We start from the raw sequence: 25,694 nt of genomic DNA on the forward strand, positions 1-25,694 counted from the left end.
GGATTAAGCTTTTTAAATCGGCAAGAGAGAAATAGAAAGATAGAGCAGAAGCAGTAAAAGTGTCTATTTAATAGAAATTATTACCATTATAACATCAGTCATAACATCAGTCACATTTATAATCTATAGACCGGCTGCACTGTCTATTAATATACTATACATAGTATTGTATTATATTGAGTTTGATAAAAGGGGTCTATTTGCTTCATATATCAGTGCAAAAACAGTAAGTGTTTTCGTGGTGCTTTGACAAACAGTGTCAGCTTTGTTAATGGCAAAGAAAGTTTGGAGTGTTTAGATTAATGAAATATTAATATTAATTTTCAATAAATCAAAGTATTGTGTTGTGTCACACATTATTAGGTCTTCGTCACATGTATAGTAGACCATTATTTGTCAGTGGGTAATGATTGCCCTTTTTACCGGTTACCACCACCAAGTAAATTTCAGATCTGTGGGAAACACTGACTGCAACGTTTAAGAAAACAAGGCGGCATGTGGTTTAAAAGATGGCAGGTAAAATAAAAAGCATATCTGTATGCAATACAGTTTCATTATTGTTCATTATTAACCAGAGCGCCTTAATATAAATTGAAAAAAATATGTGCGACCAAATCATATTTTGCGCCAGTAACTGAAAAAGTTGGTAGCGCAAGTGCCACCAGTGGAAAAAGTTAGTGTAGTTCCCTGATATTGATAAGATAGCATCTTGCAGTTGATGGAGATTTGTGGGATGCACATCCAGGGCACAAAGCTCCCATTCCACCACATCCCCAAGATGCTCTATTGGGTTTAAAATGATTCAAGCTTTGTGACATGGTGCATTATCCTGCTGGAAGTAGCCATCAGAAGACAGGTACATGGTGGTCATAAAGGGATAGACATGGTCAGAAACAATGCTCAGGTAGGCCGTGGCATTTAAACAATGCCCAATTGGCACTAAGGGGCCTAAAGTGTGCAAAGAAAACATCCCCCACACCATTTCATCACCACCACCAACCTGGTAACAAGGCATGATGGATTCATGTTCTCATTCTGTTTATGCCAAATTCTGACTCTACCATCTGAATGTCTCAACAGAAATCGAGACTCATCAGACCAGGCAACATTTTTCCAGTCTTCAACTGTCCAATTTTGGTGAGCTCGTTCAAATTGTAGTCTCTTTTTCCTATTTGTAGTTAAGTTGCTTTTCTATCAGCTTGAATCAGTCGGCCCATTCTCCTCTGACCTCTAGCATCAACAAGGCATTTTCGCCCCCAGGACTGCCGCATACTGGATGTTTTTCCCTTTTCACACCATTCTTTGTAAACCCTAGAAATGGTTGTGCATGAAAATCCCAGTAACTGAGCAGATTGTGAAATACTCAGACCGGCCCGTCTGGCACCAACAACCATGCCACGCTCAAAATTGCTTAAATCACCTTTACCATTCTGACATTTAGTTTGGAGTTCAGGAGATTGTCTTGATCAGGACCACACCCCTAAATGCATTGAAGCAACTGCCATGTTATTGGTTGATTAGATAATTGCATTGATGAGAAATTGAAAAGGTGTTCCTAATAATCCTTTAGGTGAGTGTATATGAACCAAGGAAATGTACCTGTCATTAATTTCCCTTGTTATCAGAAATAAACTACTGTAAAAGGACTCAAAACAGACAAAAGCTGTTTTGGTTGTAGCTGCTGAAACCGTATTTATATAAAAGGTGAGTCTACGTGTGTTTTTATCAGGCTCCTTATTTTTAGGTTTAGTAACTTCACTTTTTATTAGTCAGTTACTGAAATTACTTATTTTCACAAATGTCACTTTTTTATTGGTATTTAACAAATTTTACTGTATTTTACTGCAAAACCCCCTAAGTCAGTGGTCTCAAACTCCCATCATGCGGGCCATTTGCGGCCCGTCCTTCCCCTCTCTGCGGCTCGCGTCAACTTTCAAAAATAAAACATTATCTGGCCCTCAGAAAGATTTTTATTCACTTTGTTGTTACGGGTTGTATTTAGGTCCAAGTATGCACAAGCGACCCAGATTTGAATGTGCAGCATCGTTCATCCAATTTACCCATGTGAATCGATGTGGCGTTTAGGGGATTCTGCCAACAAACTTGTATAAGTACAACTACAATCTTAAAAAAGTGTGAAAAAGCTCTCACATGGGGCCGTACTCTTTCCAGAGGTACACTTTTGTACCCAAACAGTGCATATGAATACTTCAAAAGCACACATCTGTCCCGAAATTATACACATTAAGACTTATTTGGGCTGTAAATCATCTTGCCCCCCATAATTCTTTTAATCCTAGATACACCTCTATTAAGTTAAACTTGATTGAATAGCTCTGATGGTAAAATCTGTACTTAATTAACAATCACAAAGACCTTTAAACCTAAATATGTGTTTATATCCCAATAGATCTGCAAAGCTACAGATAAATCTGATCTCTAATCAGGACTAGATGATTGAGAACATCTCACACAGTCTGCCAATCGATACTATATCACTCCTTCCAGACATCATTGGGGACCGTCTGTGGTGCGTTATCACATACTCCAACATCTCATTGTGCCAAACGGCACTGAAAAATCATTTGAGAAACTGCAGTGATATGCCCTTACTATAACATGATCTATGGCCTTGAACTACAAACACACATACACACACACAACTGTTTTCTGTGAAATGATTTCCAAGGCACTAACAGCATGTAATTCCGCTGACAGTTCAGCAACTGTCACTTTGGGAAGTGTGAATTGAACAGATGGCATATGGGCGTAAATGGTACGTCTGGGATCAGGGCGATTGTAACAGGAGGGTCTGGAGTTAATCAACCATCCATTACTCTGTGTGCTCTTATTTTCATTCAGTTCCACGAATCATGCACCAATACCTCTACTTGCTTTGCCTGAAGCTCTGGTAAATCAACTCCTTGCACCATGACCTGCCAAAATATTGGTTTTGATATTTTTGCTCATGCTCACATTCAGTCGTGCATGCGTCCCATATGCAGCATTACTGAGCCAAAAGCACTCATAAAAAACAAAATCAACAAGTGTGGCAAGCCAATTGTAAGTTTTAATGCAGAAACGAATGCAGTGTTTCGGTTGCAGTCTCAGAGTAACACTATTGCGAGCCATCTGCTCACTGACCTGATTGTTATCTAGACACATTCATGACTACCAGAGTGAAGAAATCTATCTGGTCTTTCATCCATGTTTCATCCAGTTGATTTATGCTTTGATAATTCATTCATCTTGTTTATGGTATGATTAAAAACTCACTGATGGAATTGAAATTCAAACACTTTGCGAGATTTTCACTTATAGCAAGAAAACAGAATCTTGTACAAAATAAAAATCGCATCTTGTTTTTTATTAGGAAAACATCTGATCTAAGAACTGAATTGCCCAATTTCGACACTTTTGCAGCAGGCACATATTATGACATGACGTGTTATGCACATAGGTTCACATGACAATCTGCTGAACTCCAAACTGAATGTCAGAATGGGAAAGAAAGGTGATTTAAGCAATTTTGAGCATGGCATGGTTGTTGGTGCCAGACGGGCCGCTCGGAGTATTTCACAATCTGCTCAGTTACTGGGATTTTCACGCACAACCATTTCTAGGGTTTACAAAGAAAGGTTTGAAAAGACATCCAGTATGCGTCAGTGGATCTTGGACCGACTGATTCAAGCTGATAAAAGAGCAACTTTGACTGAAATAACCACTCGTTACAACCAAGGTATGCAGCAAAGCATTTGTGAAGCCACAACACGCACAACCTTGAGGCGGATGGGCTACAACAGCAGAAGACCCCACCGGGTACCAATCATCTCCACTACAAATAGGAAAAAGAGGCTACAATTTTGCTCACCAATATTAAACATCTGTTGGAAAGACAACAATGTGGACCTATGGAAAAGGACAAGCCAAGACCCCATAGACTTACAAATCCGAAAGAGGAAGTGGAGTTGGATTGGACACACCCTAAGACAGCCTGCCACAAATATTACCTGACAAGCCCTTTAAATGGAATCCCCCAAGGGAAAAGGAAACAACGTCACCCAGGAACAGCTGGAGAAGAAGTGTAGAGGCAGAAATGTCCAAGTGTGGGCTCAACTGGGGAGAGCTTAAGCAAAAAGCCATAAACAGAGTGAAATTGAGGATATTTGTCAATGGCCCATGCACCCACGAGGAGCTAAGAGATTTGTTCTCCTCTCTAAACTGTTGCTACATCCTGCTGGTGTATCACAACACTACGGAAACCGAGGTTTGTCATGAAAGTCACATAGAGCATAAAAACATGAAATGGAGTTTAAATGATATGGACTAAATGAGTCAAGTGGAATGGATTTGAGGAAGCAGCCGCAGGAAGTTCAAGGCCATAGCATAATGTGGAACGGAGTTTTATTTATTAGGGCATTTCTATCTAGTGGAATGAATTTGACTGACGCTGCTGTGAACAGACATATGCGCTAAATTAAAGAAAAAGTGAGTGGGTCCAATATCCTTTCTTAAAGTGGTCTTATAAATGATTCAGACAAATCCAATGTGTGAAACTATCTGTACAAGAAAGTATGTGTTAATTTTTTACACATTGTTCTGTGTTATACTATTTAACACATTATGTGTTATTTTAACACAGTATATGTGTCATTGTGTGTAGATTTTGTGTTAAAATAAATAAAATAATAACACAGAGATGTGTCTAGTTAGGGAGAACACATTAAATGTGTTGTGCTTAACTAGACACAAAATTTGTTGTTTAAACAAAACCGTTTTAAGAGTGTACCATATTAAATTGCGTAGCAATATTTTTTCATTGCATTGTACCGCACTGTATCGTAAAGGGGTGAATCGCATCACATTGGTAGCTGCTTCATATGTATCTTTAATGTATCACATTGTAGGCTATGCATCGAGATGTGCATTGGACTCAGTTATGGAGATGCAGATCCCTAATACACACATATATACTGTATATATATTTCTTTTTAATCCAGTCAGCATAAGCTACTCTGAATAGAGAATACTTCTGTATTAGTCCTGCATCTCTAAGTGCTTCAGGAAAGGTTTTTGTTTGCTATCACTCTGCTCGGCCATAGTATTCATGCCGTTGGCTATACAGAGGATAGCACAGACAGATGCTGGTATCATTCATTTGAGATCAACATGTAGGAGGACAGCCTTGGCTGATTCACAGTTTAATTGAGTTGTCAGCTGTGCTGTTGAGAAAAAGAGACATACTCCCTAATGCTCTGTTGACTTTTTGGGATATTCCCTATATCCCAAGTGTACTTTTTGCTAGTTTTTCTTTCGTTTTTTTTTGCAACCATAAAACAAAGTTCACAGAACACTGCAGGTTTTTTTTAAACCTAAAAATAACTCATACAGAGTGTTCTTTAATGTTTATTTTAAACCATAAAATAACGTTCCTGTAATGTTGCAGGTTGGTTAATTTTTAAATAAACTAAATATACAAAACATTCTCTAATGGTTATTTTAGGCTACTTTCTAAACCATAATATTATGTTCCCATAACGTTGCAGGGTGGGTTTTTATTAATTAATATTATTTAGTAATTAAAATAAATATTTTATTTAGTAAAAATAACTTGACACATAAAAAGAGTATGAAGTTAGTAAGTGAGTAGCTTTTGATGTAGTATCTGAAAACGGAGAGGTGGCTAACAGCAGTGGTAAGATCTGTTAACCTAAAGTAAATGAAATGTTTATTTATCTGTATCTGTAAATATCTGTTTGAAATCCTCAATATTGGGTTGAAGTCATTGGTTATTTATATATTTGCTAAAACACAGTGCTATTTAAATACAATGTGAGATGTTTAGGTGTTTTTATTACATACATACAGTTTTAAATACATACATATTTACATACATATTGAAATTGAATTATTTTATAAGTAATATATTAATTTAATCCTCCCTATTTTATGTGAATGTGTGTTTTACTTTTTTTAGATAGGTTGCAGTGGCGCTCACTTCAAAATAACATTAGGAGAACTTTAGAACAATATTTTACTAACCTAAAAATAAAATCCTATTTTCATTAGAGCCCGACCGATATATCGGCAGGCCGATATTAGGCATTTTCCAAACTATCGGTATCGGCATTCATAATGGGCGATAAATTAATATTAAAAAAAAAAATACAAACGAAACAGCCTTCAACCATATCATGAGTGTTGCCGTTTGTATAGTTTGTCCACCAGTAAGCACTCTACAACCTCGCTGTTGGCAACACTCGTGTATATCGTGTCACACATCCTGCAACCTGCTGATCCAGCCAGAGTTGGGCAGAGAGAACAACGGTTAAGTGAGTTCATGGTGAGTTGGTCACGAGACAATAAAAGAAACACGTTTCTTTTTAAAATGCATTATCATATTATTTTAGTTAAAACTCATAAATAACTACAAATAACTAATGTTAGGGAAATCTGTTAATGTTTTGTTGCGTGTTTCTGAAAAAAAAATCGGCCAATATATCGGAATATCGGATTTTAAAACCAACAAACATTTGTATCAGACTTCAAAATCCTTTATCGGTCGGGCTCTAATTTTCATTGAGAAAACTTTCATGGCTAACCAAAAACAAACAAAAAATAATCTTCGGGGAACCAAAAACTATCTTTAGGGGAACGTTCCAGGGACCAAAAATTGTTAGCTGAAATATTTATTTTCTGCTTATGATTATGTTATATTTCCCACCATCTCTATATCAGTAAAGCTTTTATTTAAATTATAAAACAATAAAAAATAAAATATGCTATGACTTTAAGAAACAACCCCCTTTACTTGTGAAATAAGCAAAATGCTATGCCCACGCACTGCCTTGTGAGTGTGCCAGATATAGTTTTGAACTCCCCTGCAATACAATTCGTGCTAAAAATTCATTGCACGAGCAGACTGAAATGATCAGGGTCCCTGTTAAAAACAAACTTGAGCCACAGAGGCAGTGGTGATTGCTTTAAGACTGCACAAACCTCCCATAGGTTTCACGAAAATTGGATCAATGTCATTATAGTGGCGCGTCTACTGGCAAGTCTCCAGTAAACATGTTTGAAAAGCAGTGATGTCTGAGAAATATGCATGTGGATTATACATTACAGGCTGAATAGTTTGTCTTCAATAATTTCTGCTGTCAAATAGGGCTGCTGGTAACATAAAACAAGCCTGTTAACACCCATGTGTACTGCCTGTAGCTCTCGGCTCTATTCTGATGTGCCCATTGATGATCTTGTTAAGGATATCTTAACACCACCTCTAATACGTGCTCACCCTTTCATGTTACACAAAGGCTACAAGAAAAGCATCCTAGTCCGCATGCAGATTCAAACCGAGATGACACTATGATGAATGTCTTGTGCTGACAACAGGTCGCAGCTAACTTCCTGTGACTGCTTCATGAATTCACATCTGCGGCACAGATTTGTAAATCAATAGCTTTTGATGGGGTGTTTCTGGCCTCGGTGCATTTCAGTCCCACTAAACTGTGTGACACTTTACACAGAGAGCATTACTGCACCTTAAAGACCCTGTCTTTTAATATTTATTAGGATTGATTTTTTAACCTGGAACAGAATCGGCAAAAGCATGTATTGGGTCTGTGACCTTGAAAGTGAAAGTCATGTGTTTTAAACAACAGAACTGGTCAACAATAGACTTGGTGTAATATATATTCAGAATAATATGAAGTGAAAAATCTTGATTTAATAAGTTCAACATTTTTACATTTACCAAAAATTTTAAAACACCTTACACTAACAGTGCATTAACAGTGTTTTTTTTTACTGCATTTATTAATTTATATCAAAGGGACATTCCACTTTTTTGAATATTATGCTCATTTTCCAGCTCCCTAAGAGTTAAACATTTGATTTTTACCATTTTGAAATCCATTCAGCCGATCTCTAGCTTAGCATAATTCATTGAATCTGATTAGACCATTAGCATCGCGCTAAAAAATAACCAAAGAGTTTTAATATTTTTCCTATTTAAAACTTGATTCTTCTGTAGATACATTGTGTTTTAAGACCTTTAAAAGGGGGGGTTCAATGGTATTTCAAGCATTCTGACTTATTAACACAGTTATAGAGTTGTTTCCTCTTGCTAAACGTAGGCAAAGTGTCAAAAAAGCAGTTGGACGTGTTACAGAGTATTTCTGTGCCGAATGCACTTCGCCATGGTTCGTACAAGTTTCGGAAAGTTTTTTATCGATTACAGTTCCAACTGACGTTTCAGGGGTTTTCTATACGTATCACTCTTTATATGGGCACTTTCCCCAGAAAACCCCGCCCACCCGTCAATCAGCGGGAGACGCTAGAACTTACAAACATCACATCACGCGACAGCTCTGTTTAATTTCAAAACTCAACAATGGCACGAAAGATGAAGTGTGTTTTTGGATGTAAGGAGAAGAAAGTCAGCCTTATGGAAACAATGGATATAGTTTACTATCCGAGGTAGCAGCGGAGTTTTGCGTGTGTGTTTGATGCACTGGATTTTCCCAACCGGGTCACGAGTTGCATGCGGTAAGTAACTTATGTTGTAAATATACGCGTGCATATTATATAAATGACACGAACATGTAGTGAATCATAAGTTATAAGTGTTGTATAGTGTTGCATGACTCGTACTAGCTCCACCTGGGCTAGTAACTCCTCCTTCTTCATTTTTTCGTACGTTATCGGAAAGATTCTGTAAAACGAATCTTTCTTTTATAAATCTGATTAATCTAAAGACTCTTCGGAGATATAAAGGATGTCATACTACTCTATAGGTACTCCCGATTAACATCCGAAATGCAGAAACAGCGTGTGTTACGTGAGCTTTAAGAAATTAAAACTTGCGATTTTCTAGGCTGATATGGCTAGGAACTATACTCTCATTCTGGCGTAATAATCAAGGACTTTACTGCTGTAAACGTTCAGACCAGCCGCCGTTAGAAGCATCAAGCACGAGTGATTTCAATGTTAAGTCAATGTAAAGACGCGTTGACGCGCGTCTGGAGGTCTCGCAGCGTGAATGAGCCATTTAGCTTGTCGCGGTAGATGCGATTCTGCCTCATTCGGGTGTCTAGTTCGCGCGAATGGCGCAAATTGAGCGTTGCTGCGGCAAATGCGCAAGTTGAAAAACGTGAACTTTGGCGAAAAAATGTGCCGTGTTAACCAATCAGGAGCTTGCTCTAGTAGTAACGTGATTACAAGAAGCGAGAGGAGTCGCAGAGATCCCTCCTATGATGCAAATTTCCGTGTGAAGGTCTCGATGACTAGAATTTCACATGCGGCGAATGAAACGAGTAAACTAGGCAAACTAGACACGATAGACGCGAATTTGACGCCTCAAACGCGGCTGGTGTGAACCCACGGTAACATGGCTGCAGCAGGTGTAGTGATATTACGCACTTCCCATAAAAAGTCCCCATGGTTACTTTCAATAGCAATAGCAGACTATTTTCACGTGCTGCATAATATCATTGCGCCTGCTGCAGCCATGTTACGACAGCAAAGTCCTTGATTATTATGCAAGAATGAGAGTATAGGTCCTAGCCATATCTGCCTAGAAAGTCGAAACTTTTAGTACACGATGTAACTACAGAAGAGTAAAGTTTTAAATAGGAAAAATATATTTTTAAATAGGAAAAATTAATATTTTCAAAAAAATGGAGTGTCCCTTTAAAGTTTACAAAAATACTGCTTTAGTTAAGTCAGGGTTACTTATAATACTGCATGTTCTCTTATGTTAACTTATACAGTTTACAATGTTAAAATTCATTAGCGCATTTACAAACTAACATTAACCAGGAGGCAAATGCATAAAGTTTTGTTCATTATTATTTCATTGCATTAGCTAATGTTAACCTTCAGAACATGATTGTAAAGCATCGTCTCTGATTCTCTTATTTCTTTACTGGGAAATTGTGAGATTATCCTAACAATATTTCTTCTCTCAAAATATAATAATGCTCAGGAGGTTGTGCCACTATGTCATTATTAAGCCTCTATCATAATACAATCAGAGCAGCCAGAGGTGATTGCTATGCTGGTGTGATGTTACATGGATTACTGATGCAGTTATGACTCACTGTGTCCTACTAAAGGTGTGTGAAGATGTGCATTCAAATCTCCTTAGAGACAACCAGGGTCTGTGACCTTGATGTTACACATTCCCCCACACACACACATACACACACAGATCTGTTTTGTCTGGCGCTACATAAACAGAATATAAACTCATATAATGTTCCTTCAAGGTCATGACGCCAGATATTATTGTTTTATTCGAAATTCTTATTTATCAAAAACAGAATAAAAACCTCACCCAAGCCGTGCCAGAATGTCAATGATGACTAACTCAAATATCTACACTTTCCTTTTAAACATTCAATTAATATTTTAACCCCAAAGCTCTCTGAAATCTCATGGCAGCGAGATTTCTCCATTTTACGCACTACTGTTGACTCAGAAATAGGCAGATCTGTTTGTTCACTTTGAAGCTCACGGTATGGGAAAAATCACATTTGCCTGTCGTCGTGGGACAGAGAAAGCGAACGGAAAGGGCTGAGTATGACCCATAATTTCATACACATGCTCAGAATACAAACGCATAGCAAAAAAAGAAGAAAAGAAGAAAACATAATGTGTTCTTCAAATGTAAATGTATGTATGCAAAGAAGGAATGAAGTTTAATGTGTTTTACCTGCCAGAATATGCTGTCTATAGTATTGCCTAGGAAGCCCTCTCTGGTTTCAGAAGAAAGGAGTTTGGGTCCCAATATTGTCATGAATTCATCAAAGTCCACCTGTCCATCACCTGCATCAAAAGAAAACATTTACATCTGGATTAGAGAGTCAGTTCAGCAGATGGCAATGTGATATTACAAACAACACGTTTTTTTATTAATGAAACACCAACATAATATTTAAGTACAGGCGCACACACATCGTAGCTAATATGGGTTTCACTATTTTTATGTAACAGCAGTATGTGTACAAAGTGTATATCTTCTCTAGAGAGAACACGCTGTTTGAAAACAGCTGCTTAATGAGCAGAACAAAACATTGCTGTTGCAAAAATTGCATATCCCTCTGATCACTAATATTGCATTTATGCATTTAGCAGATGCTGTTATCCAAAGCAATTTACAGTGCATTCAGGGTAAACATTTTATCAGTATGTGTTTTCCATAGTAATCAAACCCACAAACGTTAGCTAGATGAACACTATTACTTAAACAGTAAGCGTCTGTTCATACCTGGTATTAAGATGTGTTTTGGTTGATCGGATCACAAGTGGATGAGAGAGACACATTCACATTTACACCTGGTATTTTAATCCATCTCTTTTGTCCACTTTTGACTACTTCTGTCTTGATTACTGAGGGGTTGGTCTGTGTTGAGTCCCTCTGCTTGTGTAAACATGCAATTGATCAAATAAGTTTGCTTAACCTACATATGCTTGCGAAACAAAACTGAAAAAAGCGAAGACCATCTGCTTTAGTTTAACCAATGAAAGCCTAAAGACTTGTGATAGAAATCAGGACAGATGTAAAAACATTGTGCTCCCTACATCACACATTAGATCAATAGGCAGAGAGTAGGTGGTCTTTTGTGGCTGCTCGAACACATTCGACCAAATGAGCGTCTACACCACAAAAGCAATCTAGTAGAATTTGTTTTGGACTACCTCTGAATGTGGTCGAAAGTGACAAGCTCAAAATGTTTCACATCCCATTTATACCTGAATTTAGTGTCGTCCACCTGTGATCCAATCGACCAAAGCATCTTAATACTGGGTGTAAACAGCCCCCATGATTCTTGTTTGCAGCTGTTAGGTGACAATGCCTATAGTTTACAGCAAGCAATTTTGCAGTTTTATAGCTTTCAAACACAGCCCAGACATCTAAAACTAGGCAATATTTGGACTGTCCTTAGAATGTAATAGACATCTATCCAGAGCCCAAAAATAAATTAAATGCAATAAATAAATGAATGAAACCAAACACCATGAATCAGTGTTGAATTTGCTTACATTATGTAATATCTTGCAAGTTATTTTGACCAAATTTAAAGGATTAGTCCATCCAGAAAATTTACTCACCACCATGTCATCTAAAATGTTGATGTCTTTCTTTGTTCAGTCGAAAAGAAATTATGTTTTTGAGGAAAACATTCCAGGATTTTTCTCATTTTAATGGACTTTAATGGACCCCAATACTTAACAGTTTTAATGCAGTTTTAAAATTGCAGTTTGCCTCGTTTGGGATCATTTAGAGTCCTTTGAAACTGCAAATTTTAACTGCATTAAAACTGTTAAGTGTTGGGGTCCATTAGAGTCCATTAGAATGAGAAAAATCCTGGAATGTTTTCCTCAAAAACATAATTTCTTCTCGACTGAACAAAGAAACACATAGCTGGACTATATCGGGTCTATAGTTAACCTAGACAGTGAAATGATGTCTATTGTTTGCTGGGTTATGTCAAAATAGCAAATTTCAGAATGAAAGCCCCCCTAATCTAAAAAATGCACTTTTGTTTCTATCAGAAAATGAGTCGCCAGTGTGAGTGCAGAAACATCTTGTTATTATACAAATCCATCTATTATTCTTTGTGTAATCTCCTTTAAACCGCAACAGTCACACAAAACAGGCTGTTAGGGATCTCCTATCAATGTGATGTCACATTGATTACGCCCCAACCATAACCGCTCACAGACTCCGCCTTATGAGCACGAAGTTCAAGCTTCTGCCAGAGATACATGTTTTAATGTAGTCCAAAGCACATGTGTAAGCGCTCTACTCCCACTTTGCATACGGGGAGGAGAACAGAAACTTTCTTTGCACGTTTTTCATTGCAGCCCCAAATGGCCATGTTCAACATCGTATAATGAAAGATCTGTGTGTGGTGTATTTTGAGCTGAAACCTTAAAGACACTATTTCAATAGTGCTGAAAAAACCTAGATATAGCGGCCCTTTAAGTTATTTTTGACAAAGAAACGAACAGAATTCCTTTGAATGTGGAATCAAATTGTCATTTGGAGATCAAAAGAGTTTATCTAACCAGTTTCTAATGGGATATTTTAATAGGATCTGCACTCTTATTTTGATTGCTTTACTATATCATTTTAACTGGTATGGCTCAGCTTAATGAAACCGTTCAGGGTCGCTGAATGCGGTAATAAGCAACAAATTTGATACTTTCAAATTCACTTGCTGAAGCCAACAATGTTTCTTGTCCTTTTGTGGTTTTCTGTATAGCTCCTTTGAAACTGTGCACATTGGAAAAAGTGCAATACAAATAAAACTGATTTAAATCAACTGCCGCCAGTTTCATATGCAGTTAAATCCAATATGACAAATGTTATACACTGTGAAATAAAAATGTAGATCATATGGGGGATGTTTCTTTACAATATACATCCTCCCTTACATCAGATCGGATGACTTCTTTAAAAAAAAGACAATAATCTTCTGTGGCATGCGAGTCGTGACCGTGCAAGCTAACATCTGTCAATCTTTTTTCATTCTCACTTTCATTCGTTCCTGAAAGACAATTACTGCTCTGAGATATACGGTGAAAGAGGCATTAAAGACCGTCTGAGTGACAGCAGAACTTAAAGTGATAAGTGAAAGCGAGCTCTTATCACACTATAGCTTTAAACCCTAGAGTAACCTCCTCTTCACTTTACCACTGCATCGTGAATATTTATTACTGAAATACAATAAGGTTGTGCACTCGCATTTGCATTTTGTAAAAAGATTATGGGCAGCCTTAAAGAGCATCTGAGAGGTTTATTCATACCCCAAGCTTGAAATATAGCCTAACTAGTCTTATATAACTGTGTACAATACACAACCCAGAGCTAACACAGCAAGGTAACACAAACATATTTAAGATGTCAGGTATCAGTGGCGGCCGGTGACTTCTTTTTTCGAGGGCGCTTGATGCGAAGTTTGTCACAACATGTATGTAGCAGTCATGTTTGTGTGTCCTGCGCTTCAAGAGATTGTGTGTGCACGTGTCTTGTCAAAATAAGTGCCTGTTGCAGACGCGTCTAAAACAGACGCTCACGTTTGGCAGATATTCGCATAATCTCTTTCGCAATCAGAGTTTACTGTTAAAGGAATAGTCTACTCATTTTCAATATTGAAATATGTTATTGCCTTGGCTGGGAGTTGTTGGTGCATCCCTCTGTCGTCTGTGTGCGTGCACGTAAGCGCTGGAGCGCGCTGCGACACTTCGATAGCATTTGGCTTGGCCCCATTCGTTCAATGGTACCATTCAGAGATAAAGTTAGAAGTGACCAAACACATCAACGTTTTTCCTATTTAAGACGAGTAGTTATACGAGCAAGTTTGGTGGTACAAAATAAAACGTAGCGCTTTTCTAAGCGGATTTAAAAGAGGAACTACATTTTATGGCGTAATAGCACTTTTGGGAGTACTTCGACTCGCCTGAAAAGTCCGCTCCCCTTCTCACTCTCATAATGGGAGAGGGAGGGTGTTACTGCGCCGAGTCGAAGTACTCCCAAAAGTGCTATTACACCATAAAATATAGTTCCTCTTTTAAATCCGCTTAGAAAAGCGCTACGTTTTATTTTGTACCATCAAACTTGCTCGTATAACTACTCGTCTTAAATAGGAAAAACGTTGATGTGTTTGGTCACTTCTAGCTTTGTCTCTGGTTGGTGCCGTTGAATGAATGGGGCTAAGCTAAATGCTATCGAAGCGTCGCAGCGCGCTCCAGCGCTTACGTGCACGCACACAGATGATAGAGGGATGTATCAACAATTCTTAGTTAAGGTAATAACATATTTTAATATTGAAAAGGAGTAGACTATTCCTTTAAAGGAGTGTCTTGCATGTGTTTTGTGAACGTGAGCGTCTCTTTTGTCATAAACAGTTTTGACATGCTTGCAGCAGGCACTTATTTTGACAAAACACGTGATGCACATGGTTTACATGACGCAACAAACACATATTTTGAAAATGCAAGCAACACACATGACACTCCGAACATTTATTTTGTCTCTTACAGACTGACATACTGATGCCCCAGACTGCCTTACTACCACACAAATTATGTGGATCAAGAATGCCGGTAACCATTAACTGATAAGCGCCTGGACCGACTGATGTGCCAAATCCTCACATATTTTCTAACCAGTCACACAACACTGACCTGTCCCTTGATGGACCCACAAAACCCAGACACACAGTAAAGATGCAGGTTTCTCAGGAATCACCTTGTACACTGATGTATTTACAGTTCCCCTGTGATGGATAAACTGAATTGTGTGATCACTGTAGCATAAACTGTTCACGATATCACATATCTCTCCGAGGGAAGATTGATTGGGGTCAGTGACAGACTGTACAGTTATATTTGTATAGACGAGGAGAGGACAGACATTGCTTTGTTTCTGTGTAACAGGCTGCGGATAGAGAAAAATACCTGGGTGAACCAGGAAAACGAAAAGTATAGAAAGTATGATTGACTGACTCGCCATCCATGTCCAGTCTCTGCATGATAATGGCCAGTTCAACCTCACTGGGCATGTACCCCAGAGAGCGCATGGCCATACCCAGTTCCTGCTTTGAGATGAAACCATTCCCATCCCTGTCTAGAACTCGGAATGCTTCTCTTATCTCTGCAGAGCCGAGATAGACAGAAGAGAATGGAGAAAAGAAAGTAAATCATTTCAATGTTAATAGGGTGCAGAACAAGTAAACAACTCAATTCAAATACACAAAGCAGACTGACAATTCACACTTACAATTCAGCTTACATACAAAAGTGAACAAATGAATACGTGCATGTTATCTGCAAGCAAATGTATTATTTAACAGCGCTGCCTTGCAAAACATATACGCACACACAGCAGAAATACTGAATACAGGTCAGTCTATTTCAAAGCTGTCTATTCAGTGTGCTGTGAACCATTTCTAAATGCATCAACCCTGCTCTTCAGGCGGATTTAAAGAAACCCACAGGAAGTCTTAAGCTCCAAAAACAAAAATAACATGCGTCTATCGTATTATTTCTGAGGAGTATTGCTTTTCCACGGTCTTAAAGACTCGCCTTAATGTTATTCTGGGATAAAGTCAGTGATGTGCTTTGTGTGCTCAACAAAACACTGCCTGAATTAAAAAAGCTCTGTGCTGCTCTAAAAAGAAATATTGGTAACAATTTACCATAAGGTTGTATTTGTTAACATTAAAGCATTAGCTAACATAAAATAAAAGTGAACAATATTTCTACAGAATTTATTATATATGTGCATCTCAGAGGTTTTCTTTTAAATGAGCATTGTTTTATTTTCAGTAATTTCACTTAAATAGCAATTAAAAAGTTCGGTAATTGAAATGCCTTATTTTTACAGATTTAACTTTAGTCATTTAAAAAAAATGTTATTTTGTGTATTTGGTATAATACAATGTGTTTGCGTGGTTTATGGTTAAAAAAACATTATTTTCCACAAAATCTCGATTTTTATAAATAACGTCTCCAGTCACTCTTTACTGTCCTTTCTGAATAAAGGTAAAAGACTCAAAAATTCGGTCAATATACTAATATATTCCGTAAACCTCCTTTAACTGGGTAAACAACTTTTGCAACTTGACATATGCATTCTGTTTTTCATCCAATTCTTCGTCTGTGCACTTAGATGATTTTGTTGAAAGATTGTTGTGGCCAGGGGCATCATGCACCAATTTTTTTAAGGGGGCACAGTGTGCACAGCTCACAGAAATTTGTGCATACACAGACATCAAACGAAATATTATAGAGCTTTCAGCCTTTTCCATGGCACTTACATTTCTAACAATTTGAGCATTCACGCCTTCATGCAAAAACCTCCAAAATAAAAGCATTGACTAATTTTCAAATCAAATACTATTCAATCGGAATAATTACATATTGGAATCATATTTTCATATAAAAAGGCATGTTTAGTTTATTTACGTTTTGTTTAATGACTTGTTTCATTGTGTCATTAATGCATTTTGCACAACAACTGCATTATCCTATCAAATTAATGTAATTTTAAATCCATAAAGTATATAAACACGAAAATTACATAAGCTATAGCCACGTGATTGAGTTTAATGTTCAATAATTATTTACAAAAATATGTTTCGATAAAATTATTAGAGGAACGGATTTTTGCATTTAATTTGACCTCATATGTGAGCATGTGTGATTCCGCACCCCCGTGAACTTTGGCGTTGCACCAAGATGAATCTAGAAATCTCTACTAATATAACGTTGAGACGGTCACATTTGAAACCATAAATTTTCTACACAGAGGAGGTTAAAGCAACACTATGTAGTTTTCATGTAAAAATGACTTACAGCTCCCCCATGTGGTTGAAAAGCGCAACAGTGCCTGGTATCAGACACTCTTCTGCAGGCAGGGGGAAAGGCGGGGCTGTGTGCTCTACCCTCCACCGCCACTTTCAGAATGTGCTTGTAGCAGCTAGGAGGCTGCTCAGGTTGCAGCAACAGTACAATTTGTCCAGTTAAAAGTTGTTCTATCACTGAAATAAATTTAGAGACATTATTTAAAGGTAAAAAAAACTACATAGTGTTGCTTTAACTGCACATTACCGTACTGGGGTTTGGAAATGTTGTGAGCGTTTCATACATGTTTTTATTCCTCAGATAGCAAAATGCAGAAGCAGCGCGCTCAGCTTAGCTGCCGCCAGAATAAAGTAATGTAACACGATCAAAACACTATAAAAATTGCAAACATTTCTGAAAAGTGACAAGGATGCAGCACAGAATTAATAATATTTTGCATATTAAACAGATTAAAAGACAAGTTGCATGCAAAATCCATTTGGCTCAAAAAACCGAGGGGGCAAGTGCCCCTCAGTTTGAATGGGCATGACGCCTCTGGTTGTGGCGTTAAATGATTTATGCCAACAAAACAGTATTTCTCAATGGCCTGAGACCAGGATTAAGCAGATTTTAATCGAAAATTATTTTATGGACATATAATACACATCGAGAGCGTTCGCCAATATTATTATCTCATTTTTGACAGAGTTGGCATTTAACGGCTTTTGCAAATACAACCTGTTTGTAATCTGTGAGACACAAAGACCTTTGTAGCAGCTTTAAACATACTTAACAATGTTTTCCTGTACTTCAAAAAAAAATATGCTTCAAATGTCCCGTTACATTATATGTTTGGTGTCTCATAAAATTAATGTTCAAAAAAAGAAATATGCCCTAGGTTGCAATTTTTCCATTATCTGCTCACACTGAGGTCGCACTGACCCCAAACAGAAACAATAGGTGATATGCTATGCTGGATAACAATAATCTTTCATAAAAAGTACATGTCTGCTTTCTGATAAAGAGGGCTTTTGTTCCGAGGAACACATTCAAAGAAGAAAAATTAGGGTAGGTAGCAGTGGCGGCCGGTGACTTCTTTTTTCGAGGGCGCTCGATGTCAAGTGCGTCACAACATGTATGTAGCCCGTCATGTGTGGTTCCTTATTTCAAAATATGTGTTCTGTGCTTTGAGAGATCCTGTGTGCATTACATGTCTTGTCAAAATAAGTGCTTGCTGCAGACGCGTCTAAAGGGTTTATGATAAAAGAGACGCTTGTGTTTGCCAGATACTCGCATAATCTCATGCGTAATTAAAGTTTACTGTTAAGGGAGTGTCTTGCGTGTATTTTGTGGACGTAAGCGTCTCTTTTATCATAAAAGTTTTTGACGCTTGTGCAGCAGGCACTTATTTTGACAAAACACGTGATGCACATGGTTCACATGATGCGACAAACACATATTTTGAAAACGCAAGCAACACACATGAAACTCCGAACACTTATTGTGAATTTGCGCCCCTCTGATGAGCAGTCACGAGCCGCCACTGGTAGGTAGTGTATGCTATTGGGATCCCTGGAAAGTATGTACATTTAATCTCAATCGAACATGAGGGTTAATTCTGGTTTCCCACAAAGTTCACATGACTTAATGAGATTTATCTTCTTTTCATACTTTCCCGGAGCTCAAATTGAGACAAATGTTTGAAGGTTCATTACATTAAAGTAACTAGACTTCATTCAATATGACTTGATAAGTCGAAATGATAAGTCGACTCAGTCACTGCTTCATTATTTAATGTGCTCTCTTTTATCTTTCAAAGTTTTTTTTCTGCAAAGGCCGACCTTAATGAATCATTTTAACTTTTACCACTCACACTTTAAACTAGCTCAGCTCATAAATATGCAAAGCATTGAACCACCCAATGCGGACAACGCTCAGTTTCACGTCTGTCAAAACAAAGAATATTCAAAGGAGGTCCTTTAATTCCATCTGAGAGCAATTTTACTGTCCAGAGTTTCATGGCTTCAAATCCACTATTGAAAACCACACGCAAGACCATCAATTACCCTCTTGTGTGCCCTGAGGCTCTGTCTCAACACATGACTGCTGAGACATTTTAGATGAGGAAACTGGGATTTACAGAGACTGTAGTGGGCCAGCAACCATATAAAGAGGATGTTCTAATGTTTATTCAAATGAAGACCCTCAAGTGAACCCTAAGGGTCTTCTGATTAGGTTACCCTTATTAAATGACCCTGAATAACCAAACAAAAGAAGTAAAGATTTAAGATTGTCTCCTTAATTTAAAGGAACAGTTCATCCAAGATGTTTTATTTAGTCATTACTTATTCACCTTCATGTCATTCCCAACCTAACTGTTTGAACAACAATTGGTAAGGAACAAAGGTGTGGAAATAATGACCTAATTTAGATTTTTGGGTGAACTGTCCCTTTAAATCTAAGAATGACATAATTCAAATGACAAATTACAGGCAAAACAACTGATACACATACTTACCACCAAGCTCTTCTGTTGAGATGTTGGCCAGCTGCTCTTCACTGGTTTCAGATAGAGAGTTGCTCAGATAGTTGTCTGTGTAGACCAGTCCTGCTCTCACATGGTGAAAAGGCATCTTCACCCTTCAATAAGAACAGGCAAGATGAATCAAACTACAAAGTAACAACTACAATAAATCATGTTCCCAAGGCCCAGTTAGTGGAGCATTGCATCAGCACAGCAATAAACAGGACACAGTCCCAGTTTGATCCCAGTTAACACACATAATAATAAAATGTAATGGACTGTAAGTCTATTTGGATAAAAGTGTCTTCCAAATACATTTCACAAGTTCACATTAACAAGTAATCAAATATAAAAAATAATATTTGGCTAGCTGTCCGAGGGTTGGCCTCCAAGTGATGAGGTGAAGGAGGGATGCTGCAAAAACTAGTACTAGCAACGGCAGAGTGATGTGATCTCATATACTTAAATGGAAGCTTAAGCGACACAAGCGTCAGTGACTGCTGGCAACAAGAAGTGGGCGTGTCCGGCTATGCGACAAAGTTGAGAAAAGTTCAACATTATGCTAATGATAAGGGACTTTACGTTGTCCATCTCTCTTTATTTACAGTGACGGTTGCGCGTTTGTTTGTTACTGTTACTAGGACAACCAGAATTAGGAACACCTAATGTGTGTTGGGATGGGTGACACACAATGACAATGTCCCTGGTGGTGTGCATGCAGCTTTAGTGGACAATATGCAAACTAGAGTACAAAATGTGAAGTGTGCATAAATGAGTATCTTAAGAGGTTGTTAATTTTCAATCATATGCATACTCTGGTTCACAAGCGCACACACATAGCATGCACATTGTAAACCCACAGCGTGACCTACACACCCACCCACCTTGCTACTTTTGTATGTAAGGATTACAAGAGACTGCCAAGGTTGCAAAAAATGTGTCTATAACAGAATTTCATTCCCTTACCAAAAATACACCATTCGTATCCAGAAAGATGTATCCAAAAAAATAGTCACTTTGATTTATATGACCACATTCTTTAAAATCTGCCAGTAATGTCAATATTCATGTCAAAAGGATTTAACGATTTCTCTAGCTTTGTGAGAAAACAAATGCGTTTCTGAGAGAGCTTTGTGTGAAGGCGTTTATTTTTTTTCTTTGTACCACAACAGAGTTTTTATTCAGTAAAACCAATATTTTGTATAGACCGTTTCATCGGACTCACGTGATACACGTCTGGATCCGAACCTTACTTCCGGTTTCGTTTTTTTAATGGTCTGACTAGTTGCTAAACTGATCTCTTGAACAAATGCCTCGTCGAAAATAACACATTTTTTGGTTTCCTAGGTAATATTGTTGTTTTGCTTGTTATATAAATAAACTACGTTTAAAGTACTTTGTTGTTATTTATTATTAGCGGAGTTTACGGGAAGTTACGTGCGGACCGCAACAGCCGCTTGTTTATGTTGTTACTGCTGAAACCCTCTATAATTACAAACAATTACTGTGACTTGAACATTTAGAAGTCTCAATTTAGATTTCATGATATGCAGGTTTTTGTATCATTGCCGTTTAGTCTCTATAGTTTAAAGAGTAAAGCAAATAGAAACCCCAATGTTGTGGGTTTGATTCTCAGGGAATGCAAGAGTGTAAAAAAATCTAATTTCAATGCAATGTAAATTGCTTTGGATTAAAGGGTCCTGCCAAATGTGTGAACATACTTTACTGTTATCATAGCAAAGGCTTGAATATGCTTTGAGTGTCTGTTTAACTCGTTTCAGCCCTGAGCTGCTGTTAAAATGGAGCACTGATGACCCAAGAGAGTTTTTCCAAGTCTGCAGACACATCTAAAAGCCAGGACCAGGCAAGAATGTGCAAAACATTCAAGCATTTCCTCCAGCAACGGAGTTTCCAAAGTTGGAGTAAGAGGGAATCCTTGATTAATTCTACTGTGGGAGACACAGAGCCTCCTTTTGGAATTAAGGGAAATTACGATTAAATGACAGAAGGTGGAAGAAGCTAATTTGTGGTGATGCTTACCAAGGACGAACCCTAGCTGTAAGTGATGGCTTTCTGTTCCTGTAATTACCTCAGATATTAACAGCTGCTTTAGCTGAAGGCAACTTTGGATAGAGTTTGATTGATACTCGGTTCAGCTACACATGAATATTTTAAAGAGCCATTGATGTCTTATGGTGAATTTAGGATTAGAGTTGACCTGGAAATCAATACACATGCAACTCATAATGAATGCAAAACTAAGCTAATGTTTTAAAAGGTTATTTTGGGACCATAATGTGATGATTTCTTAGCATTCATGTGCCACAATACATGCAAATTACAAATAAACAAAGCTGATTTGTATTTTCATGTTTGGGTGCGCTATTCCTTTAATGTGTGAGTGTCCTTTTAGTGTCAAATTTTGACCAGAAATGTCTTATTTGGTGCCTTTTTCTGACCAGGAACTGACCTTGTGAAGGTGCCTCCCTGTTCTATTGGCTCATTTTTGCCACCGGCGCACTGTTTGTAGCCGGTTAATGAAACGTCTAACAGTTGTCCTAAGTTGCGTCAGTGTCTGTGACCCAAATGCTGGCAAACTCTTAACAAGTCCTTAATCAGATCCGGAAGCAAATGTAAAAACCCAAAAGCCAAGCTGTCACCTGCTGCTACTGCCACCTTTTATGGAGCTAGTGGATGTGATACCATGGGAACTGTGTCAAGGAAGCCGGTCAACCTTAAAGGACAATATTGCTTTCTCTCTATTTCATTTAGCTGCTTTTTATTTGCCATTATGCCTGTATCTCCGTGCCGAACAAGTTCATTGAGCCCCTGGAAGCACACATACCTTCAAAAGAGTAGTGCATTAGGTCAATTGGGATTAAAGCATGAATTAATGTAAATACATTGATCCAAAACTTTAAAAAAGACTTTTGGTGTGTCACATCTAAGAGTATTGTTTCTAAAATAACTGAAAATTGAATGATCTCGTGTTTCCACTGATGTTACAACATAACGCACTTTTTAGGTGTACAATAAATATTAATTAAGTCAATTAATTAAGGACTATTTATTAAGTCCACTCTTATATATCAATTAGGCTATATTACAGTTAAAATGTGGGATAATTAAAATGAAAATAAATAATTAATTTCTTTTAATTGATCCACAAATCGCATCAAACGTAAATCCTCAGAAGGACTCTGGTGGTGGCACGCGCAGATCCGTTTCGCAGTGTTGCGCATTGTCGATGCATAAGCGCATCTCTAAAGCGTGATTTTCTACACCCATTGTCTTTTATCAAGTTAGTGATAAACATCAATAAAAACATCTGTTAGGGCATTTAGGTAGCCTGTCAGACAGTTACACTGGCACCTGCCCAGCTCAAAGTACGGGCACGTTTCCCGTCCTGTCGTCCTGGTGACACATCATAACTCAGACCCGCCATACATAACCAGTCTGTCAAATATCGCATTGCTTTCAACGCGAATAAACTCCTTGACTCAGCATTATATTACAACAAATGCAAAAGTCAAGATTTATATATCTATCGAAAAGCCTGGAACAAACAAAATTGTCCGAATTTACGAAAATATGTTTGCGCTTTAGTATACAAACTTTTCTGGTTTATGAAGAGCTCACAACAAACTTTTTGCAGTTATGCAGTTATTTAATTCGTTTAAAATGTCACGTAAATGTCACTTGGTAAGTGCCTCGTTAAATGTCTCATCTTTGCCTTCCCAACAGGTGCCATCCGTAACCTGATTTCTGTTGCTTCTCTGTATTCACAAATACATGCTGCTTATTTTTAACATTTAGAAGACGCTTTTATACAAACTTAAAAGGTTTGTGAGGTACACCATAAAGCGATTCAGTTTAGACAAGAGAAAATCCACTCACCTCAATAACGGTGTCCTGTAATTGGTGAAACCTCAGGGCGCTTAAAATGCAAGTGTTTTTGGACGTATGGAGTTACTGCAGTCGTTGGTCTCATATGTATTATTGAAACACTTATTTCTGATGGTATAAAGAAAATAATGGCATTTTCAATTGCCCCAGTTATCTATCCTCGGTCCTGTCCGCATGTGACAGCCCCATTGCCACCGAAGCAGGGTTTTGGAAATCCATCCGGTCACACGCTAGTTCCAATAGCCATTGTCGTATATTTTACATTTAAAATATGTCCGTTATTTGTTTAAAAACGCTCCTGGCTCGCGCTCGCCTCGTGCATAGCAGACGTCCTCCGCCACGCGCCCAAGGGTGTGTTGCATTTAAAGTCCACGCCGAATGCACCCGGTTAAATTTATAAGTATCCCAAAAACTAAATCCTCGTTTACTTTTATGACGTTTGCCTCTTGTCACAACTGCCGAGAAAACAAACTCTTGCTGTCTGTAAATCTATTGTTTTGCTCACCCATCTCTTGCGCGCGTGAGGTGGGCACATTGCCCATGTAGCCACTGAATAGAGTCATACAGACGATCTGTTCCAGTATGGTTTGTCTTCTTCAGAGCTCTGGCAGGTGGGTCTGTAAGAATGGTGTAGGGTGGAGTTATAAATAGAGGAGGACTCGATGTAACCATATTTGCAGGTTTGCTTCTAATCTGTTGATCTTTTCGTATCAGTAAGTTACACTAGAACAACATATTCTTCTTTACGGTGCACGTGTTATGTAAAAGTGAAATGAGCCACTGTGTGCTAATCGAAAAATTAAAGGTGACACCATTTTTTTTATTTAATTACCTAAAATTGGTAACACCTAAAAATGTAGGCTTATAGTGAGAACATTTCATTTGAAAAAAATATATATATTTTTATACTGTACTAATTGAGTTTTTTTTAAATAATACATCTTTCACTTTTTTACAGTATAGAAATATCATCATTCCTCTTTTATTCTCAATACAGCTTATATATGCAGTCCTTAAAGGGCTAACATTCATTCATTTTTAATTATGTCATTAGCAAAGTTTGTGATAAAAAGGGGAAGATTGGAGATATGGTTATATTAACAAATGTAGTAATTGTTTTTTATCCTAGGTGTATAGGAAAATATTTGATCCTTCTAGAAGAAAACAAAAAAAAGAAAGCTTTCTTGAAGATACTGTATCAATTTGACAGCAGCTCGAGAAATGACCTTGAGATGGCATTGAAATATTCTTTCATTGTACTGCAGAGGGAAATAAACAATATGCAAAAAGATCCCAATGAGGTAATTAAATCACCAATTTGAGACTTTCAGACAGTGGAGATATCTTCAGAGGACAAACACTGAACTAGAAAAAGCTGAGAGATGGAATGGTCCTCTTACTGTAATAACTTAAATGTTTATAAATTCAGCAATTATCACAAAATTGTATGGGCGCATAATTATTAGCTCACAATTACAATTATTTCTAATGAGGGACAAACTTCAATCAAGGAAGTGTTTAAATAAATAGTTGTATAATGCATAATAAATAAGGCAATTTAAACATAATGCATACAGCCTAAATTGTGTCCAATTGAAAATCTCAATTTCAGTGAGTAAGGCCATAGTACTTGCCATTTCATTCCACTACCATCACACAGACAATAAAATCTAATTGATTGTGATTGACGCTTAGGAGAATGTGCTGCATAAAGCAGGACATAACATATGGATGCTGTCATTGCCTCATAGATCAGAACTGATTCTATTCAGGGCTGAATTCAGCCTCCATTAAAATGCTTCAAGGCCTTTAAAATGATGATGACTTTACTTCTCCCAGCGATTGAGATCTTTATTTGTGAGTAATATATTGAATTCTTGCCTTTTTTTACTTTATTTCTACATGGGGC

General features: G+C 37.6%; 1 protein-coding gene across 1 annotated transcript in view; it reads right to left on the reverse strand.

Moving 5' to 3' along the window:
- Nucleotides 1-24,433, reverse strand: part of caln2 (calneuron 2) — a 42,340-nt gene extending 17,907 nt beyond the window's left edge. The window contains exons 1-4 of the mRNA XM_055179419.2: nt 23,777-24,433; nt 19,874-19,995; nt 15,521-15,664; nt 10,715-10,827 (exon numbers count right to left, since the gene is read on the reverse strand). Coding sequence (XP_055035394.1) covers nt 10,715-10,827; nt 15,521-15,664; nt 19,874-19,988 — 372 coding nt within the window. The 5' untranslated portion in view covers nt 19,989-19,995; nt 23,777-24,433. The remainder of the gene's footprint in view (nt 1-10,714; nt 10,828-15,520; nt 15,665-19,873; nt 19,996-23,776) is intronic.
- Between the last annotated feature and the right edge of the window lie 1,261 nt (nt 24,434-25,694).

This window comes from Misgurnus anguillicaudatus, chromosome 9 (genome assembly GCF_027580225.2).
Source record: "Misgurnus anguillicaudatus chromosome 9, ASM2758022v2, whole genome shotgun sequence".
NCBI lineage: Eukaryota > Metazoa > Chordata > Actinopteri > Cypriniformes > Cobitidae > Misgurnus > Misgurnus anguillicaudatus.